This window comes from Mercenaria mercenaria, chromosome 1, assembly GCF_021730395.1.
Source record: "Mercenaria mercenaria strain notata chromosome 1, MADL_Memer_1, whole genome shotgun sequence".
NCBI classification, from domain to species: domain Eukaryota; kingdom Metazoa; phylum Mollusca; class Bivalvia; order Venerida; family Veneridae; genus Mercenaria; species Mercenaria mercenaria.
The window spans coordinates 98,284,706-98,298,675 of NC_069361.1; the positions used below are offsets into that span (position 1 = coordinate 98,284,706).

General features: G+C 36.3%; 1 protein-coding gene across 2 annotated transcripts in view; it reads right to left on the reverse strand.

The window, feature by feature from the left end:
* Positions 1 to 13,970, reverse strand: part of LOC123564078 (anaphase-promoting complex subunit 1-like) — a 93,755-nt gene that overhangs the window by 18,565 nt on the left and 61,220 nt on the right. For both annotated transcript variants that reach the window (XM_053518245.1, XM_053518247.1), the window contains exons 29-34: positions 13,422 to 13,504; positions 10,195 to 10,273; positions 3,361 to 3,435; positions 2,837 to 2,910; positions 2,554 to 2,644; positions 117 to 230 (exon numbers count right to left, since the gene is read on the reverse strand). In XM_053518245.1, coding sequence (XP_053374220.1) covers positions 117 to 230; positions 2,554 to 2,644; positions 2,837 to 2,910; positions 3,361 to 3,435; positions 10,195 to 10,273; positions 13,422 to 13,504 — 516 coding nt within the window. The remainder of the gene's footprint in view (positions 1 to 116; positions 231 to 2,553; positions 2,645 to 2,836; positions 2,911 to 3,360; positions 3,436 to 10,194; positions 10,274 to 13,421; positions 13,505 to 13,970) is intronic.

The following is a 13,970-nucleotide window of genomic DNA, read 5'->3' on the forward strand; positions in this document are numbered from 1 at the left end:
TCATTAAAAATGCCTTTTTTTGGCAGTTGTTCATCTTTCCTATGCTTGTGAAAGGTGAATAATTAAAATAAAATTCACTATCTCTAGAACTTTTCAGTATGAGAAAATGGACCAACCATTGCCATAGACATGAGTATTGTCATCATACAGTTCTCTACTGTACTCTTGCCAGCTTGTTCTACTAGAGGTGGGGTAGAAATTATCTTCAGAGAACGATTCATACACTCTACCTGTAAACAGAAAGTACTTGTATACGTTTTCAAACATGCATGCTTAGTGTAGCACATACACATTCAAAAAAGTATTTTTGAATTACGTTTAGTTATGGTTCCTTTTTCAACAGAAGTTATCCAAATACAATAACAACCAGAAATCTGTCTCAACTGAACATTATAATCATAGTCTCTAGGAAGGAACTCCATCCATGCTTCAAGGCTTTAAGCCAATCCTTTTTAGAAACGAACAGCCTTTTATCAATAACTTATCAGATCAAATATCTGAACATAAAAGCAAAATTAATGTTCTTCTTTATATCTAAAGGGACACAAATTGCTGGGAACAAAAATAACAAGAGCTGTCCGTAAGACAGCCAAGCTCGACTATTCGAAATATTGTCCCAGAAGCAGGAAAATATTACCCAAAAAGGTTAAATATGTCAAAAGAATTTTAAGTTCAAAAGGGGGAATAATTTGACCAAAATGCGTATCAGTTATGGGACTTGCTGCTATCAACTAGTTTTATAACCCCGAAGGCACATGTGAAGTTTCAAATCAATATCTGCATTAGTATTGGAGATAGTAACTTGCATGTAAAACTTTAACCAAAATTTTCTAAGTCTAAAAGGGGGCATAATTTGCTCAAAATACATGTCAGAGTTATGGGTCTTGACCCAGTGAGGTTGGAAATTGATCTAGAAAAAGAAAAAATAAGTTTCAAATCTATATTCCTTTTAGAAATAGCTGTATGTACTTGCACGCAAAACTTTAACCAGAATTTGTAAGTCCAAAAAGGGGCATAATTTGGCCAAAATGAAAGTCAGAGTTATGGGACTTGCTGCTATCAACTAGTTTTATAACCCCGAAGGCACATGTGAAGTTTTAAATCAATATCTGCATTAGTTTTGGAGATAGTAACTTGCATGTAAAACTTTAACCAAAATTTTCTAAGTCTAAAAGGGGGCATAATTTGCTCAAAAAACATGTCAGAGTTATGGGACTTGACCCAGTGAGGTTGGTAATTGATCTAGAAAAAGAAAAAATAAGTTTCAAATCTATATGCCTTTTAGAAATAGCTGTATGTACTTGCACGCAAAACTTTAACCAGAATTTTCTAAGTCCAAAAGGGGGCATAATTTGGCCAAAATGAAGGTCAGAGTTATGGGACTTGCTGCTATCAACTAGATTTATAACCCGGAAGACACATGTGAAGTTTCAAATCAATATCTGCATTAGTATTGGAGATATTAACTTGCATGTAAAACTTTAACCAAAATTTTCTAAGTCTAAAAGGGGGCATAATTTGCTCAAAATACATGTCAGAGTTATGGGTCTTGACCCAGTGAGGTTGGAAATTGATCTAGAAAAAGAAAAAATAAGTTTCAAATCTATATTCCTTTTAGAAATAGCTGTATTTACTTGCACACTAAACTTTAACCAGAATTTTCTAAGTCCAAAAAGGGGCATAATTTGGCCAAAATGAAAGTCAGAGTTATGGGACTTGCTGCTATCAACTAGTTTTATAACACCGAAGACACATGTGAAGTTTCAAATCAATATCTGCATTAGTTTTGGAGATAGTAACTTGCATGTAAAACTTTAACCATAATTTTCTAAGTCCAAAAGGGGGCATAATTTGCTCAAAATACATGTCGGAGTTATGGGACTTGACCCAGAGAGGTTGGTAATTGACCTAGAAAAAGAAAAAATAAGTTTCAAAGCTATATGCCTTTAATTGATGGCTGTATGTACTTGCATGCAAAAACTTAACCAAGGTGTGACGCCGACGCCAGGGTGAGTAGAATAGCTAGACTATTCTTCGAATAGTCGAGCTAAAAATTCAAATGTTCTTATTTAAGACTAGATGCCCACAGGCAACATGTCCCTTTGACCCCTAACTGTGACCTTGACCTTTGAGATAGGAAGCTGGGGTTTGCACATGACACTCTGTCTCACTGTGTTAAACATTCATGCCAAATATAAACAAGATTCCTCAATGCATATCAAAGTTATGGGCCGGACAAGATCTGACATGACCTTTGACCTCCAGTTGTGACTTTGACCTTTGAGATAGGAACCTAGGGTTTGCGCACGACATTCCATCTCAATGAGGTTAACATTCATGCCAAATATAAACAAGATTGCTCCATGCATGTCAAAGTTATGGTCCGGACAAACAAATCCGGACGGATGCACGCACAACCGAACAGCCATTTGGACAACTATGTCTTCGCTTCCGCAAGTAGAAAAAAGTATCTTTGGACTGTCACTGCTAGCATTCAGAAGTGCTTTTAGTGTTTAGTGTGAATTACAAAATCTAAATCAAACACAGTCTTACCAAAGTGTCAAAAGCTTCCTGATTGGCTGATCCAGCAAACTTTAAACCAATCACCATACAGGCACCTGCCACTACATTACAGTATGCCTGACTGAAATACAACATACAGAAACATGTAAGGTAATTTCATGTCTACCAACATGCAAGTATCTAGCACCATTTCAGATGTTAGCTATTTATTCATATATTTTTAATCTTTAAGGTTAAAATATTGATTATACATGTGCTAAGCTTCTCTTACTGCCATCTTGGGGGGTAAATATATTAAGATATCAAAGTTTACCTCATAGTCTCAAAATCTATGTTATTGTCATCATCCTGCATCTGGTATTTATGGAATGCGTAGTCCTCAAGAATCTGTCAACAAATAGAACAAATCATGGACTGTGGGAAAAGTGGAACTAACGATCAACAAATACAACACATGTTAACATTCAATTCTTTATGCAAAGCACAGTCCTCCAGAATCTGTCAACAAATATGTGATATAAATTTGTATTTACATTCAATTCTTTATGGAATACACAGTATTCTAGAATCTAACAAAACAAGATACATTAACATTCAGTTCTTTATGGAATACACAGTATTCTAGAATCTAACAAAACAAGATATATTAACATTCAATTCTTTATGAAGAGCATAGTCCTCAACAAATATAAAATATACATTTGTATTTACATTCAATTCTTTGCTGAATGCATAGTTCTGTAGAATCTGTTATCAAATATAGTCACCCTGCCCTCAAACATACTAGTATATCTTTGTTTTAATCATTGAAGTTCTTATATAAAATAAATTTCTTACCTTTGGAATAGTTTCTTTAAGAAAATCTACAGATGGCAGGACAGAATCCCACATCACAAGACCTCTAGCTAATGTCTGAAACAGACCACGTTTACATTAGCCCTCAAATTATGTTTAGGTTCAATATAGCTGAATTACAAATAGAATTACAGACAATATTTGTATGCAAACAGTGCCACATGAACTTAACAAATCTGCCTAGTCTATGGTAAAAGACTAATTCTTAAATGTCTGTAAGAATGGTAAAAACAAGAGGGTCATGATGACCCTGGATCGCTATCCTGAGTTATATGAGCTACATGTTTCAAATGTCAAACTGATGATAAAATATTACGAAAGTCAGTTGGTCACATTCATGGTCAATGAAATTCAGTTTTATGATTGGTGTGCAAAACTGTGTAAGTCATCAATATTTCAAGGCTGTATCTTAAAAAACAAGAAAGTAGGTCAGTAGGTCAAGGTCACAATCAAGTGACATCATATTACTTGGGGTCATCAGGCAATTATAATTAAATAGTCTTGGAAATAGGATCAGATGATTTTTAAGTACTTTTCCTATATAACTCACATAATAACTAAGTGACCCCAGGGCGGGGCCTCTTTTAACCCCAGGGGCATAATTTGAAAAATTTTGGTAGAGGACTACTAGACAATGCATCATACCAAATAACAAAAGCCTAGGTCGTATGGTTTCTGACAAGAAGATTTTTAAAGCTTTTTCCTATATAAGTCTATATAAAACTTGGGACCCCCAGGGCAGGGCCTCTTTTTACCCCATGGGTACAATTTGAACAATTTTGGTTGAGGACCACAAGACAATGCCACAAACCAAATATCAAAGGTGTAAGAGTTGTGGTTTCAGACAAAAAGATTTTTAAACTTATTTTCCTATATAAGTCTACGTAAAACTTGCGACCCCCCGGGCAGGGCCATATTTGACCCTTAGGGGATAATTTGAACAATCTTGGTAGAGGACCACTAGATATTGCTACATACCAAATATCAAAGCCCTAGGCCATGTGGTTTTGTACAAGAAGATTTTCAAAGTTTTCCCTATATAACTCTATATAAACCATGTGACCCCTGGGGCAGGGCCATATTTGACCCTAGGGGGATAATTTGAATAATCTTGGTAGAGGACCACTAGATGATGCTACATACCAAATATCAAAGCCCTAGGCCTTGTGGTTTTGTACAAGAAGATTTTCAAAGTTTTCCCTATATAAGTCTATATAAACCATGTGACCCCCGGGGCGGGGCCATATTTGACCCTAGGGGGATAATTTGAACAATTTTGGTAGAGGACCATTAGATGATGCTACACACCAGATATCAAGGCCCTAGGCCCTGTGGTTTTGGACAAGAAGATTTTTAAAGTTTTTCCTTTTGGTTGCCATGGCAACCAGAGTTCTGCATGGAATTCAATTCTTTGAACAATTTTGAAAGGGGGCCACCCAAGGATCATTCCTGTGAAGTTTGGTGTAATTCTGCCCAGTGGTTTTTAAGAAGAAGATCTTTTTAGGAAATGTTGACGGACGGACGACGGACGCCAGACATTGAGCGGTCACAATAGCTCACCATGAGCCTTTGGCTCAGGTGAGCTAATAATCAATACTTCAATACTTCAAACCCTTTTGAGTAACAGAATATGTAGGATTTAAATACTCCGATGAGCCTCTAGGGTGTTAATATTCAACAATGCAATTTTCACAAAACCAAACCATACACACTCAAAATGTTCTTGTAAAATCTAAATCTGAATTTCAAACATGTAGATTTTATTTGTATCTAGCAACTGTATTCAACAGGTATATATAAACTTTTATAAACTTTATTCAACATATAGATTTGACTTGTATCTAGCAACTATATTAAACATTTTGGACAATTTTCAGAAGACAGGCTTTCAAGTGCTATTTGGAAAAAAATTAGGGCTAAAATTAGGGATATTTTTGCCAAAAACTAGGCTATTTTTGTCAAAAATTAGGGCTATTTTAGCCAAAAATAAGAGCTAAATTAGGACTTTTAATGCCCATGGGCAACATGTTGAGCCCGCCCTTTGACCATATTTTTAGTTGCTTTTCATCATCACATGGCCTGGGTCGTCCCCGGCCAGGTACATAGTGCGACACGATGCAGGTATGGGAGTAAGGCCTTTGTCCATGCTGGGAAGAATGGTGTCTCCCCCTGAAAGGTTATGATATACAGGTATGATATGGTGGCCACTGGTGCATTATTAGGTCTAAATGTTGAGGTACTGGAGAGGTATTTCTCTTAATTTAGGGGGGTCAGGGGCTCTCCCCCTTGAAATTTTTGAAAAACAGGTATGAAATGGTAGGGGGGCTGGTGCATCATTATGTCCAAATGTTGAGGAACTGGAGAGGTACTTCTCTTAATTTAGGGGGGTCAGGGGGTTCTCCCCCTGGAAAATTTTGAAATACAGGTATGAAATGGTGGGTGCTGGTGTATTTTTTGTTCTAAATTTAGAGGTATACATAGGAGGGAGTTAGCCCCCTAATTTTTTTTTCTATTATTTGACATAGTGACCTAGTTTTTGAGCTCATGTGACCCAGTTTTGAACTTGACCTAGATATTATCAAGATAAAAATGCTGACCAATTTTCATGAAGATCCATTGAAAAATATGGTCTCTAGAGAGGTCACAAGGTTTTTCTATTATTTGACCTATTGACCTAGTTTTCGAAGGTATGTGACCCTGTTTTGAACTTTACCTAGATATAATCAAGGTGAACATTCTCACTAATTTTCATGAAGATCTCATGAAAAATATGGCCTCTAGAGAGGTCACAAGGTTTTTCTATTTTTACACCTACTGGCCTAGTTTTTGACTGTATGTGACCCAGTTTCTAAACTGACCTAGATATCATCAAGGTGAACATTTAGATCAATATTTAGGAAGATCCACTGAAAAATATTTTTGATCGCAGTTGACCCAATTTCAAACTTGACCTAGATATCAACAAGATGAACATTCAGACCAACTTTCATACAGATCCCATGAAAAGTATGGCCTCTAGAGAGGTCACAAGGTTTTTTTATTATTTGACCTACTGACCTAGTTTTTTAAGGCACGTGACCCATTTCAAACTTGACCTAGATTTCAAGGTGAACATTCTGACCAATTTTCATGAAGATCCATTTAAGGGTATGGCCTATAGAGAGGTCACAAGGTTTTTCTATTTCAAGACCTACTGACCTAGTTTTTGAATGAAGTTGACCCAGTTTCAAACTTGACCTATATATCATCAAGATCATCATTCAGACCAACTTTCATACAGATCCCATGAAAAATATGGCCTCTAGAGAGGTCACAACTTTTTTTCATTTTTTGACCTACTGACCTACTTTTTGATGGCACATGACCCACTTTCAAACTTGACCTAGATATCATCAAGATGAACATTCTGACCAATTTTTATGGAGATCCATTCACAAATATGGCCTCTAGAGAGGTCACAAGGTTTTTCTATTTTTAGACCTACTGACCTAGTTTTTGACCGCACATGACCCTACTTCGAACTTGACCTAGATATCATCAAGATGAACATTCAGACCAACTTTCATACAGATCCCATGAAAAATATGGCCTTTAGAGAGGTTATAAGGTTTATCTATTATTTGACCTACTGACCTAGTTTTTGATGGCACGTGACCCACTTTCCAACTTGACCTAGATATCATCAAGATGAACATTCAGACCAACTTTCATACAGATCCCATGAAAAGTATGGCCTCTAGAGAGGTCACAAGGTTTTTTTATTATTTGACCTACTGACCTAGTTTTTTAAGGCACGTGACCCATTTCAAACTTGACCTAGATTTCAAGGTGAACATTCTGACCAATTTTCATGAAGATCCATTTAAGGGTATGGCCTATAGAGAGGTCACAAGGTTTTTCTATTTCAAGACCTACTGACCTAGTTTTTGAATGAAGTTGACCCAGTTTCAAACCTGACCTATATATCATCAAGATCATCATTCAGACCAACTTTCATACAGATCCCATGAAAAATATGGCCTCTAGAGAGGTCACAACGTTTTTTCATTTTTTGACCTACTGACCTACTTTTTGATGGCACATGACCCACTTTCAAACTTGACCTAGATATCATCAAGATGAACATTCTGACCAATTTTTATGGAGATCCATTCACAAATATGGCCTCTAGAGAGGTCACAAGGTTTTTCTATTTTTAGACCTACTGACCTAGTTTTTGACCGCACATGACCCTACTTCGAACTTGACCTAGATATCATCAAGATGAACATTCAGACCAACTTTCATACAGATCCCATGAAAAATATGGCCTTTAGAGAGGTTATAAGGTTTATCTATTATTTGACCTACTGACCTAGTTTTTGATGGCACGTGACCCACTTTCCAACTTGACCTAGATATCATCAAGATGAACATTCAGACCAATTTTCATACAGATCCCATGAAAAATATGACCTCTAGAGAGGTCATAAGGTTTTTCTATTATTTGACCTAATGACCTAGTTTTTGATGGCACGTGACCCACTTTCAAACTTGACCTAGATATCATCAAGGTGAACATTCTGACCAATTTTCACGAAGATCTCATGAAATATATGGCCTCTAGAGAGGTCACAAGATTTTTCTATTTTTAGACCTACTGACCTAGTTTTTGACTGCACATGACCCAGTTTCAAACTTGACATAGATATCATCAAGATGAACATTCTGACCAAATTTCATACAGATCCCATGAAAAATATGGCCTTTAGAGAGGTCACAAGGTTTTTCTATTATTTGACCTACTGACCTAGTTTTTGAAGGCACGTGACCCAGATTCGAACTTGACCTAGATATCATCAAGGTGAACGTTCTGACCAATTTTCATAAAGATCTTGTGAAATATATGGCCTCTAGAGAGGTCACAAGGTTTTTCTATTTTTAGACCTACTGACCTAGTTTTTGAAGGCATGTGACCCAGTTTCGAACTTGACCTAGATATCATCAAGGTGAACATTCTGACCAATTTTCATGAAGATCTTGTGAAATATATGGCCTCTAGAGAGGTCACAAAGTTTTTCTATTTTTAGACCTAATGACCTAGTTTTTGAAGGCACGTGACCCAGTTTCAAACTTGACCTAGATATCATCAAGATGAACATTCTGACCAACTTTCATAAAGATCCCCCAAAAAATGTGACCTCTAGAGTGGTCACAAGCAAAAGTTTACGGACGCACGGACGGACTGACGACGGACGACGGACACCGCGCGATCACAAAAGCTCACTTTGTGACAGGTGAGCTAAAAAGGTTACTTCCCTTTGGCTCTAAGCCAATCAGAATGAGATACAGTGAAAATACATCAAAATTAACCTTAAATTCTAGGTAAAAGGGGACACAATTCAAGACAAATTAGTGTCAGAGTTATGCACCTTGTGTCACATGATGTGGGTGATGAGGTGGAACATCTATTTTAAGTCTGAATCAAATCCATTCAGTAGTAACTGAGATATAGTGAAAATACATCAAAATTAACCTTAAATTCTAAGTAAAAAGGGGCATAATTCATGAAAAATTGGTGTCAGAGTTATGCACCTTGTGTCACATGATGTGGGTGATGAGGTGGAACATCTATTTTAAGTTTGAATCAAATCCATTTTGTAATAATTGAGATATAGTGAAAATACATCAAAATAAACCTTAAATTTAAAGTAAAAGGGGACATAATTCATAAAAAATTTATGTCAGAGTTAAGCACCTTATGTCACATCATCTGGGTGATGAGGTGGAACAACTATTTAAAGTTTTAATCAAATCCATTTAGTAATAACTGAGATATAACGAAAATACAACAAAATTAACCTTAAATTCTAAGTAAAAGGGGACATAATTCATGAAAACTTGGTGTCAGAGTTATGCACCTTGTGTCACATGATGTGGGCACATGATGTGGGTGATGAGGTGGAACATCTATTTTAAGTTTGAATCAAATCCATTCAGTAGTAACTGAGATATAGTGAAATACATCAAAATCAACCTTAAATTCTAAGTAAAAAGGGGCATAATTCATAAAAAAACTGGTGTCAGAGTTATGCACCTTGTGTCACATGATGTGGGTGATGAGGTGGAACATCTATTTTAAGTTTGAATCAAATCCATTTAGTAATAACTGTGATATAGTGAAAATACAACAAAATTAACCTTAAATTCTAAGTAAAAGGGGACATAATTCATGAAAACTTGGTGTCAAGAGTTATGCACCTTGTGTCACATGATGAGGGTGATAAGGTGGAACATGTATTAAAGTTTGAATCAAATCCATTTGGTAATAACTGAGATAATAGATTTCGGGACGGGACGCGACAAAACTGACTCCTATATACCCCCCTCAAACATGTTTGGTGGGGGTATAATTACCAAAAAATTAGGGATAATTTAAAAAATAAGGGCTTTTTTAGGAATTTGGCCCTTTCTGGGTGTTTTTTAAGGGATTTTAGGGAGGCCTGAAAAAATTAGGATTTTTTAGGAATTTTAGGGCCACTTGAAAGCCTGAGAAGATGCTAAGTACCACATTGTACATCACAAAATGTTCTACCCCTGAAAAAACCCAATCTCTCTATCAACAAGCACCTTCATGTTGTAAAAAGCTAGCTGTTACTGACTATAATTTGTAGCAAGCCAGCTGTTATTGACAGTTCCACTATTAACAAACTTCTCTGGTATCATCATGTATACCTTTCAACACTGACTGACTGACAGCAGACAAACTGGATACAGTGTTTCAACTATTGCCAGCTAGGTTAAACTTCCTCTTACTTTACAACATAATATACACACCCTGAGAAGTAGGAAATCAGGCCTGACTTGGTCCAACATAAACTGTGTGTCTGGTACCTTTAACCATTCTGATACAGCACTGTAATATATATATGTTGCATATGTATGGAACATAGATAATTATCAATACAATTTTTATATTACTGTGAAATTATTAATATTCGTGGGGGACTAATTTTCGCGGATTTTGTGGTTGAGTCCATCCACGAAATTTAATCCCAACAAACAAGTACATGGGTGAAAGTATGGAATATTGAAAATCCTGAAAAATTTGCTGGGGGCTTGGGGGCCGCTAGGGCCCCCGGTGGGTCCAGGGCAAAGCCCTGGTAGGGGGGCCATGGGGGCAAAGCCCCCCGAAAGCTTCTGAGAATTAGTGATTTTGAACGCTTAGAACAGCCCTATTCTACCCTTATATGTGTGCCAAAAATTTACTTATTATATTGCACAAAATGCATGATTTTCAGTTAACAGTAACTTTTCTAAGTCAAGGACTTGTTTCAACAATATACCCTCAACATATTTTTGTAAGATTCAGACTGAAACTACCTGAAAATTCTAGCAACATTTTTGTTTTTTCATGCCACCATATTTTAATGTTTTGGCACAACATTCACAAAATGCAGACCCTGCAATATCCGGTTTTCGTAGCCAAAGACCCCATCGATCACCATCAGTGTCACATTCAGATAGCCAAGCCCATCTCCATTTGTTACCATGTTCTAAGTATTGTACGCTGGCGGTAAAAACATTATTTTTCAGGCACTATCCCGTGCAGCCCTAATTACGGCGTGTTAATCCCCGAAAGAAATCTTGATCTTCCTCCTGTTCCTCGTGGAAAGATTGATACTTTGGAGATAAAAAGCGTGCAAACCGTAGACATCAAGACATGCGTGTGAAAGTCCGTGCAAACTTTGACGCGGCAATTTTTAGGCGCACGTGAAAGTCATGAAAAACGTGAGTGAATAGTTATATAAACGGTCGTCTAAAATGATGTTTTAAAACAAACAGTTGAAGTAAATTTCGGTACGTAACGGGATCGAATAATCATCACTGCAATATTTTTTATAAAAGTGACTTTTCCGTGGTTGGCGCTTGTTTTATAATTGGAACTCTTTACAAGGTGTGTATAATAAAATCCAGACATCACGAAAGTTGCCAAAAATGGCCGGACATTCGGTCCTGCACTGCCGGGACGAACATTAAATATGAAACAAACAGGAATCTTGCTTCCTTTTATCAGTATGTAGCTGTTAATTTTTCTTGTATCCTATCTGATCTGGATTGCTTTGGATTCGAAAATCCCGAAAAATAATTATCATCAACCCACCCCTGTTCAAAGCGGAAAAAAAAACATTAACAATTATCGGTAAATATTCTGTTGATAAAATAAGTACTGGCCTTGTTTTCGTCATCAGTTAAAACCCCCTTAAAGAGCTAAAAGAAGTGTGTCGGTATCATGGCATCTGAAGTGGAGATCAAAGTTGCCCGAGATTGTCATGGCATTATGTCATGTTTTCGCGCCATGTGACACATCACTGTCTGATCGTACCACCTCGGTTCTTTAAAACAGTAAAAAAAAGTATCTTCTTTAATTTTTTCAAAAGCGAATGTGCAATATCCCGTATAAACTGACAGGTAAATGTGTCAAACGATAAGTGACCTATTTGCCCTAAAAAAATTTACATTATTGTTTGAGAAGAATATCTCACATAGTGTCGTGTCAAAAATACATCTACAAATATTCATTTACTTATCAAACTTATTTAAAACCACAGCGATATCATACTGCTTTATTTTAAAACTATATTTCTATTTACGTTCACGAGGTCACGTAACCTATTCTGCCACATTACACAGAAATCTGTTTGCCAAAAATTGTTTTACTCATGTATTGAAATAGCTTCCGCATTTTTATTATTTAAGATTTTTTAATTCTGTTTTTTTGTACTTTCTTGTCAAAAGTCTGAATTTTATGACCATAGAATGCAATATTTATTTACTTTTAGAAATAAATAAATATTTAAGATCGCGCTGTTTGAAATTTTACAAATAAATGTATGAAAATTCGATCGTTTTTATAGACTTTTGCCTACATTTCTGTCGATATCTTATTAAAATCGTTATAGAATTCAAACTGTATTATTTCTCAAGCGATGTTGAAAATTTGAAGCGATTATATTAAAAAATGAATGCACTATGCGCGTTTTTTGTGTGTCGATAAACAAAAGTAACGGCGATCTAGCCTAAATTAGATATTATTATTACGACAGGTCGCACGTGTTCGTGGAATGGAAAATTACTGGTATGAAGTTTTGATACCTTTACGATTCGCGGGTAAATTCCAGTCAATCCAGGTTATTTTTAGGGATGTAATTTCTGCATTTGGTAAAGTTACGAGGTAAAATCCACGCGTCCGATCGGATGAGCATACAGAGAGGTCCACTCGTCCCTATCCAGACTTTAACCCACCAATACTCGTTTAAGACATAACTCGCAATATACGAGGCGGCTTCATGTCCGTGGTGTTTGAAGATAAAATTGCATGCAAGAAATCGAGAAATGCATGCTGCAGACAAAAGTCCGTGCAAATTCTGACGCGCGGGAACTTTTCGGCGCATGTAAAATTTATGAAAAACGTAACAGTTGTTTTCATTACAGCGCCTATGCGGGCCAATCAAAATTGTCGTTACATATTGACGATATGCGAGATGCGCTGCAAACGGCAAATGTGATAAACAGAGTCGATTGTGTTTGTCGCCGATCGACTGATTTTTCAAGCTTTGTTGATTGATGACACAATACCAACCCCCACCCCCACCCCCACGAATTTCGACCCTGATTTAGACGATTTGGAAAAACGATTCCGGCCGAGATGGAAAATCCGGAACTTCCGGAAAACTTTCACCCTTGCAAGTAAAATTCCCATTCATTTTACGTTCAAAGTTGAAATCCATGAATTCATATCCGTTCGAAATTGTCGTTTTGACCAAAACCACAAAATTTCATGACCACGAAATTTAATGATTTCACAGTATATCACTTGTACTTAGACGCAACTACCTTTCTTTCATTTAGAGCTCACTTGTAAAAGTACACAAAAAATAAATTGTGCAGATATTCAAATGAAAACAGCTGACTTATAGCTTCTTGAAAATTTGTATTACTTGACGTGAAAGGTTGTTATTTGCAATTCCAATTAATTACAAGGAAGTATATTTGAATCTTACCTGTTTTTTGTGTTGAAATAGAGCATACCGAGAGCAAGTGTGGCACCAGGTGACGTCACATCTACATTTACAGTGTCACCTTCCTGAAGTGTACAGCAACATTGCTTCATTACATAATTAACAGTAACACAGCATGTGGCATCTTTTTCTTTTTTTACATTTACAACTACTTTGTTGGAAAAATGAAATATACTTAACAAGAAATATCTTTAAAAATGATGGTCGGCGAATTGTAATAAGGAAAGAAGTTCATGAAATTTTCATCTAACATTCATCTTTCATCTAACATTTTTTCAAATTGCAAAACTAAACACCGCACTTTAACAATTTAAATGGTTCTCTTTTAAGTTTTCGCAAAGGTTTCGTAGGGTTGCAATTTTGTTTCGTTTATCCTTAGACGAATAATTACAGCAGTAGTTTGATGAAGATTCATGAAGCGGTTCATGAGAAGAGGTCATTAAACGTGTTTATATTTTTAGCTAAATTGGTCCCTATCCCCATTTGTAACAAAATAGCAGGAGACCATACGATATTGTTACACATCGAGTT